Below are 8,334 nucleotides of genomic sequence, written 5' to 3'. Positions count from 1 at the left end.
CGTGTGTGTGTGTGTGTGTGTGTGTGTGAGAGAGAGAGAGTGTGTGTGAGTGTGTGTGTGTGTGTGTGTGTGTGTGTGTGTGTGAGTGTGTGTGTGTGTGTGTGTGTGTGTGAGAGAGAGAGAGTGTGTGTGAGTGTGTGTGTGTGTGTGTGTGTGTGTGTGTGTGCGTGTGTGTGAGTGTGTGTGTGTGTGTGTGTGTTCCAGGTAAACAATATTCGAGCACAATTAAATCTCTACAGCGGAGATTTACTTCCTGACGTCTCGAGTGACATCATCACTCTTCTTCAGCGTTACTAGAATGACCACTTCATAGCTGCTGTCTATCGATATTATAAAAGGGAGAGAAAACATGAGTGAGTATATCCAAATCCGAATGAATTGCGTATTGAGGCTGTCAGTTGGGCTTACGTAACGTTCGAGGCCCAATTAGTTTTTTGTTCAATAGCCATTTTGCACAATAATTGGTCAAGTAAAAAAAAAACTTCTGCGCAAACTATACATAAGCCAACAGATATCACTACGCAACTCATGCAACAATTCGGACTGGAATATACGCATTCGCATGAACCGTCCCGGACAGAAAGAGGCAGAATTACCCTGAGGAATTTAACAGACAGTCACTGAGTCATTACTCTTGAATCAACCACTTGGTTGTATACAAAGAGTTTTGTTATGTAAAGTTGAAGTTTTTGAACTGCAAACCTCAGTGATGTACAACCATGTCCGGTCGAGTACAGCTAAACAGCTGTCGAACTCTAACTAATCTGACTTGAAATCATGACTGGGGAAAAAGTAGGGCAAGGGTGTGTTTGTTTCAGGTGACATGTTTCTAGAAGAATTGTTTACCGCGAACCCCAGATGGTCCTGAACCAACTCCAACAAATTACATTTAGGCCTGACCTCGACCAGATTCTAACGGGTTGCTGGAAAAATACTAGACATTGGCCAGATAGGTTTGACGATTTGCAAAGTATGTAAGCACGAACGTTGAGTAATGATTATCATTGGCAAACCAGCAACACATCGAGGTTATTCGAGACTTGTCCAGGCCAATAATGAACCAAAGAAACCCTCTCAAGTCCAAGGAATCACCGTAGTGACTCTGTACACCAACATACGATAGAAATTCTCTTACGTAACGTTAAGTGATTACGTAATGATTGTTATAAAGAATAGAAAATCTCCAGTTTCGCAGAATATACTGCTAATTTTACCGTATCTTCCGTCGACTCCGTCTCTTCCAAGCAGATGTGAGGATGAAAAAGGTTCTTCCATGCACAATTTTTTATACCCACACGTATGCTAGATGGCAGCCAGAACAGAACGTTACGATTCTCAACCCAACATCTGCTTGGAGATTTATGGTTGAACTTGAACGAGGACTTTTGATTGATATGTTTGCTTGGACTCCGACATCTCAAGTTACAATTCAGCTGAGATCAGCTGGTCAAAATGCAAGACTCGTCAAAATAACAGCAGACGAAGTCCTTTAACAATGCATAATTTTACTCCGAACGTGGCGAGGAATAGCCTAGTGCGCAGCATCAAGTAAGCACAAAACCGCACACCCCGTCCAAAACTAACACACCAGCGAGCAAAGTCCGCGGAACCTTTGGAAAACAAACAAGATTTACTGCGCGAAAGTGTCGGTATAAAAGGCCCATCCGCAATCTCAGCCGCTCTATCCACTCCACCAACTCACCGCTGACGGATCTGTTGTGTGCGAGACAAGATGAACAAGTTACTCATACTCCTGCTGGGGGTCTGCCTCACGCGTGAGTACCGCTTTCCTGTCTGTAATTAGGATGTGTTGACCTGATTATATGGATGACATCCGTGCGCATCAATTTTTGGCCGTTCCTAAAAAAAAACGTTTTTAACCATACTGTAAATCGAGAAAGAACACAAAATGAAAAACTCGTTGTTCTGTATACCATACGTATACTGTAAATGCAGAAATGTTCGCGGTGGACGGTTTTCGCGGCGGCCACTTCACCGCGAATTTAAAGCCACCGCGAACATTTTTCCATAACAGTAAGATATTACAGTGCATGGTGCTATCGCGAAATTAAAACCACCGCGAAAAGTCCATTTTCCCGCTACCGCGAAATTAAATCCCCACGAACTTAAATGCATTTACAGTACTCTGTGTATTCAGTCATTTGTTGAGTCTTCTTGACACTTAAATCTCATGATGAAGGCAACATTTTGGGGTTTGGCCTTCCCAGATGATGGCATCCATGTTATCAAATTACAATGTTATTGTGCTTCACACATTTACATCACAGTGTGCTATTATCATGTGAGTCAAGTGATGGCTTTGACGTGTCTGCATGTGTCTGCGTTTGCTATTTCTGATTGCCTTATTTGCTTTGTACGGAAGCATTAGTATTCAAACTAGAATTTACGGTTTTATGTCGTCAATAGTGACTTTATGTCTTCTTGGCGTATTATCATTTATTCACCCCAAGGGTGCGAAGAATTGGCTTTGACGTGTGCGTTTGTGTGTGTTTCTGACTTTGGGCGAAGGCGGGAAGCCTGACATATCTGATTGCCTTTTTCTATGTGCGGCCGGGTATTGTTGATACAACAGAATTTTACAACTTTTGACACATGATGATGTCATCAACACTCATTTTTAAGATTCCTAAGAAAAGTTTATAACTCGTGCTACTTTTATTACAGCTTTTCAGGTGACATTTTCTTTATTTTACCTTTTTTTACTTTTTCTTACTTTTATTTGGGTAGAGTAGAGATAAAAGGGAGCGCATTTAGGATATCCAGAACGCGCTCCTCGCTTGCAACGTGTTCTGGATATCAGAAGCGCTTTTAGGATAGAAGACAATCTGGGATGCAAACCTATCCCAAATGTTCTGCTATCCCAGGAGCGCTTTTGGGATAGAAGACAATCTGGGATATAACAGTTGTCATATGAAGACATAAGCCCCCAAATCGCAGAATGCTCTATTGCCGCTCCATGATAATGATATTGACTTTATGTGATATCAAAGTGAACGGTTTGGCATGGCATGGGTACGCATGTCGGCATTCCGTAAGAAGAGTAGCAAATTGTACAGTATTGCAAGTGTCACGTGAGGTCGAGTTGCACTTATGGCAGATTTATAATTTCAACTCGCTGCCAACAGTCGCTAGGCTGCCAAACTAGATAGCGACCGTAGGAAGCGGGCTAAAGCTATTGACAAGACCGGGGTCCAGGCTACGCCTGTGTAGGACAAATGAGTTTTCTTTTACACAACCAGTTTTTCTCACCTGCTGACGTTTCGATGTCTGTCAGACATCTTCCACAGAGCTTCTAACCGGAGTTCTGCTTCTCTCCACTATATGTATCCGATATAGGTGGCGCTTTTGCGGCGAGAACACTATTCCAAACGTGGCTTAATTTGTACCCCCCCCCCCTCGACCCGGTTCATCACTGTGTTTATCGTGTAATGAACACGCTTATGTATGCCTAACACGAGTATAGACAATACCTAATAGCAACTTCTCAAGCAACTGGATGTGATTTTGAAATCGGTCAGACGTTTCGGGCAGAATCCACTACCTTTCGTCAGTGACACTGTACATAGTGCTTGGCCAATAATCGTAAGAATCACTGCATATGTTGCATGGTGAGTCACTTAGCAATATCTAATGATACATGTTTCTTGCCCCACAGAGGCGACCCTAAGATCAGAAGACCTTGCTGACAAGGGTAAGCGTTTTATTGTCATTTGAAGACCTATTTGCTATAGACGTCTGTTTTTCATGGGATCAAAGCTGAACCAGTTAAATTAATGAATTCATTGCTCAACAACAATGTATAGCAAGCAATAACAATAGCCATAAAGACAATAGTACTACATTTAGAACAACAAAATATTAGCGATAACAGTACAGTTATGTATGAGTGGTGTGGTCTCGCATTTGGAATACATTATAAAGAAACTTACCTACGTAGACAAATTGACAAAAATATTTGCAGGACAAGGGCTAATGGTTAGTGTTACGCCAAAAAAGCAGTTATGGAAGTAACTGGATATGGTTTTGGAAACGGTCAGCTGGATATAGTTTTGGAAACGGTCAGACGTCTTTCGTCAGTAAATGCTTTTGGGCATATGTTGTCACCTGTATGTCTAACCTTCATCGACGTATAATATATAACGTTATATCCGTAAATAGTTTCATCAGATTAGTAAATTACTCATATAGTACGGTTCCTCGATGTAAAACCAGAATTGTACTCACTTCCAACGTTTCGATGTCTGTCAGACACCATCATCAGGGTTAGAATGACTGGGTCTGATTCTTGCTGCTACTTATAGCCGATGTAGGTGGCGCTGCAGCAGCAAGAATGCCGTCCCAAGCGTGGCTCAGCTTGTATCCCCCTCGTCTCTGTTCATGAGTGGAGCTGATTTTCTGATCCAGACTGCCTCCTTGATCCAGTGTGTTCGTCTGGGGGATACAAGCTGAGCCACGTTTGGGACTATATATGTAACGTTATACTTTCCTATACAGTGTTTGGTCAGGGTCGCGAATACGTGTACAAGTACGAGGGCGAGGTGAAGTCCGGCATCCCGCAATCATCCGACCGCTTCTCCGGCATGAAGATTGAGTGTGAGGCCCGGCTGCAGTTCAAGACAGACACGGTAAAAACATCACATATTACGTATTCAATGAAGGTAAACTGAAATTTCCAACTGTAAGGTCTATCTTGCCCCCCCCCCCTCCATCGACCTGAAGATAGAGGGACTAGGTAGGTAGGTAGGTAGATAAACACAGGAAATTGGACATACCCAGTCTTTGTCAAGGAATGGCGAATCCATTGTTCTGTGACGCCACATTAAGTAGACAGCACACGTGGATAGGTGAGAAATGAACAGTTTAATTTCATTCAGAATGACTTCTACCAACACCGATGGGCTTTGGAGTCACGTAACCGTGCACTCAGTTTTTATAACTCACTCACTCACTCACTCACTCACTCACTCACTCACTCACTCACTCACTCACTCACTCACTCACTCACCCACCCACCCACTCACTCACTCACTCACTCACTCACTCACTCACTCACTCACTCACTCACTCACTCACCCACCCACCCACTCACTCACTCACTCACTCACTCACTCACTCACTCACTCATTGACAAGCAACCCCCACACCTTCCCCTTTATTCACTCATCCATTGATTAATTCATCTATTTGCTCATTCAATCATTGACCTAGTCATTTTATTTATCCATTCATCGACTAATTTAACAGTAGTCACCCATTAATTCACACAATCATTCATTTATTTTTCTATTCTTTCATTAACCCACTCATCCACTCCTCTCTCCACCCCAGGAAGTCCTGATGCGTCTTGAGAAGATCCAGCTGAAGACTCTCCGCGGCGAGCTGGAGTCTCCCGAGGAGAAAACTCTCAAGAAGCTGATGAAGAAGACTTCCCAGGAAACCACCTTCGAGAAGAAGCACCAAGACGCCTTCCGCCAGGACCACTTCTCCTCCTCCCCGGAGGAGTGGGAGAGGTCCTTGAAGACGTCCTCTTCTTCCTCCCAAGAAAGGGAGACTCCGAGCTTCGAGAAGTGGGAGCAACAGGAGACGATCAGGAAGCAGAAGGAACAGGTAAGACATCTTAGGAATGCTCTTTTTATTACGATGACATTTGAGTACAGTGCACATTCGTAAGCTAACACTGGTCTGTTGTAGAGTTCTTTTCTCCGGATGCGGTTTTCTAAAGACCTGTCATGTAAGGAACCGTCCAGAGAGGAAGAAAAAGAGGACTCAGGTAGACCACGGAAAAGATAATAAAGAGTATAATATATCAGAGAAACTGAGGGATAGATGAATGGAAGATTGATGGGCCCTGGAACAGATACTTCCTTTTAATGCTCAGCGTCTAGCACCCTGGCGCTGTCTATTTTAGCTTATCTTTTTAATCATTACCATAATCACAGAGGACGTCCTCCGAGGAAGCCGGCCGGCCCAGCAGCGCCCAGTCCGGATCATCCAGCCAGCGGAGCTCGCAGTCCGCGTCCCGGGAGGAGAGCGAGGAGGTGCCCGAGCAGCAGCTGGCGGAGCTCCGGCGGCAACTGGAGAAGGCCGTCCGCGTCACGTACGAGCAGGGCCAGGTGGTGAGCATCCAGGCCGAGAGGGGCGAGCCGCAGTGGTCCGTCAACATCAAGCGTGGTATCTGCAACATGCTCCAGGTACGTACACTGTTACTTGTTTTGGTAGTTTATTATTTCCTTGTTTTGAAACTAGCTACATAACTACCCCATCGGCATCTCTTCGGTGCTGGGTGTGTTCTCGCCCGCCTAGGTCACTCCGGTGAATGTTTATGGTATTGGCTTGAATTACCTCGCTCCAAGCCCATCGGGAGCTCCTCGACAACTCTGTGGTGCTGGGATGGTTGCGCGCCCGCCTAGGTCGATCAGCGCACGCCGGTGAATCTTTACGATGTTAATTTCAATTACTTCGCTCCCGTTCTAAGGCTAGGAGACACCAGTAATCAGTTGAAAAGGTACGCAAAGGAAATAGACCGTCAGACAAAGACCAAAAATGATGATTAGAACTAGGGCCTCAGGGTTGGGCAATTTTTTAAAAAATTCACTTGTCCTATCGGGATATGTATTTGCAAAAGAAAAATTACTTGCCCGAACCAACTTTTCACTTGCCCGAAATTCAAACACATTTTTATATTGTATTTTCTCTTCCAGCAATTCTTTCACCAATGGCTTTCTTTTTCTGAGTTCTGTGAAGCCATAACTGCTAAAAGTATATGAAAATGTCATTTATGGAAAATTGTTACTTACCAGATCGGGCAAGTGGGCTAGGACATGCGCTTGCCCAATCTGCACTTCCACTTGTCCGGAACAATCGGACTATTGGACTTGTTCAACCCTGCGGCCAGTAGCGGTTGCATGAAACAATGTCGATCTACCCCTGTGTTTGCCGCCCCCCTCCCCAGATCACTCGTAACCCCAAGAACTCCGAGCTGCTGGACAAGGACGGCCGGGCGGAGTCCAACGTCGCGTTCGAGAAGGCCCCCGAGAGGTGCGCTGTTTGGTTACAGTCTAGTTTCAGTTTAGTTATTTCTTCATTGCGTATGCGTAATAGGTCTGGATATGAGATATAATATTCATGACAACAAATCATCTTCAAGGCCTTCAAAGAATCTCTGATCACTGAACAGTATCTCAATGATCTCGCAGCAGTCTCTCAATATTCTCTCAAGAATCTCTCAATGATCTTTCAAGAATCTCTCAATGATCTTTCAAGAATCTCTCAATGATCTCTCAATAGTCTCTCAATGATCTCTCAATAGTCTCTCAATGGTCTCTCAATGATCTCTCAATGATCTCTCAATGATCTCTCCATGATCTCTCAACAGTCTCTCAATGATCTCTCAATAGTCTCTCAATGATCTCTCAATAGCCTCTCAATGATCTCTCAATAGTCTCTTGATAGTCTCTCAATGATCTCTCAAGAATCTCTCAACAGTCTCTCGTTGATCTCTCAACAGTCTCTCAATGATCTCTCAATGGTCTCTCAATGATCTCTCAATGATCTCTCAATGATCTCTCAATGATCTCTCCATGATATCTCAATAGTCTCTCAATAGTCTCTCAATAGTCTCTCAATGATCTCTCAATAGCCTCTCAATGATCTCTCAATAGTCTCTTGATAGTCTCTCAATGATCTCTCAAGAATCTCTCAACAGTCTCTCGTTGATCTCTCATTGATCTCTTTCATTCATTCATTCATCATTCATTCACTCATTCATTCATTCATTCATTCATTCATTCATTCATTCATTCATTCATTCATTCATCATTCCTGTCCTGTTGCAGGTTGTTCCGTATCATGGAGCAGGGCGTGAACGGCCTGTGTGAGACTCAGTACGACATCCGGGACAGCCAGACGCAGCCTGGCGCACAGCTCGTCACCAGGACCAAGAACCTGCAGAACTGCAGACAGAAGCCGAAGGAGTGGCTCGCCCGCATCACCGGCGGGAAGGCCATCAAGGTGAGGACGCGAACGTTTATTTACCCCCCTCAAATGTAGCGAAAATCGATCGGACGACCAGTCTGTATCCTGAACGATACTTGCGATTGCAACGATTTTTGGTGCATGGGTGGGTGGTTGCTGCCTGACCTTACCATTTGATTTGGGGCCTCTTTGCGTTTGAACTTGACACGGAAGGTCCAATTTTGTGCCACTTTAAAGAAAATAATCCACAATGTTGACCCGGCCTTTATTTCCATTCTTGCCCCGCTGAATGAAGGCCACCCTGTCATTTCGTTTGGAAATGGAAAAAGGGTAGCTTGG

At 44.3% G+C, this 8,334-nt stretch overlaps 1 protein-coding gene across 1 annotated transcript in view; it reads left to right on the top strand.

Moving 5' to 3' along the window:
• The first annotated feature begins 1,624 nt into the window (after window positions 1-1,624).
• The window catches only part of LOC118431651 (vitellogenin-6-like), a 46,597-nt gene continuing 39,887 nt past the window's right edge, over window positions 1,625-8,334 (top strand). The window contains exons 1-7 of the mRNA XM_035842893.1: window positions 1,625-1,775; window positions 3,677-3,712; window positions 4,516-4,646; window positions 5,350-5,628; window positions 5,961-6,212; window positions 6,974-7,059; window positions 7,857-8,031. Coding sequence (XP_035698786.1) covers window positions 1,733-1,775; window positions 3,677-3,712; window positions 4,516-4,646; window positions 5,350-5,628; window positions 5,961-6,212; window positions 6,974-7,059; window positions 7,857-8,031 — 1,002 coding nt within the window. The 5' untranslated portion in view covers window positions 1,625-1,732. The remainder of the gene's footprint in view (window positions 1,776-3,676; window positions 3,713-4,515; window positions 4,647-5,349; window positions 5,629-5,960; window positions 6,213-6,973; window positions 7,060-7,856; window positions 8,032-8,334) is intronic.

Source organism: Branchiostoma floridae, chromosome 15 (assembly GCF_000003815.2).
Source record: "Branchiostoma floridae strain S238N-H82 chromosome 15, Bfl_VNyyK, whole genome shotgun sequence".
Classification (NCBI taxonomy): Eukaryota; Metazoa; Chordata; class Leptocardii; order Amphioxiformes; family Branchiostomatidae; genus Branchiostoma; species Branchiostoma floridae.
This window is presented reverse-complemented; position numbering and strand designations above follow the sequence as displayed.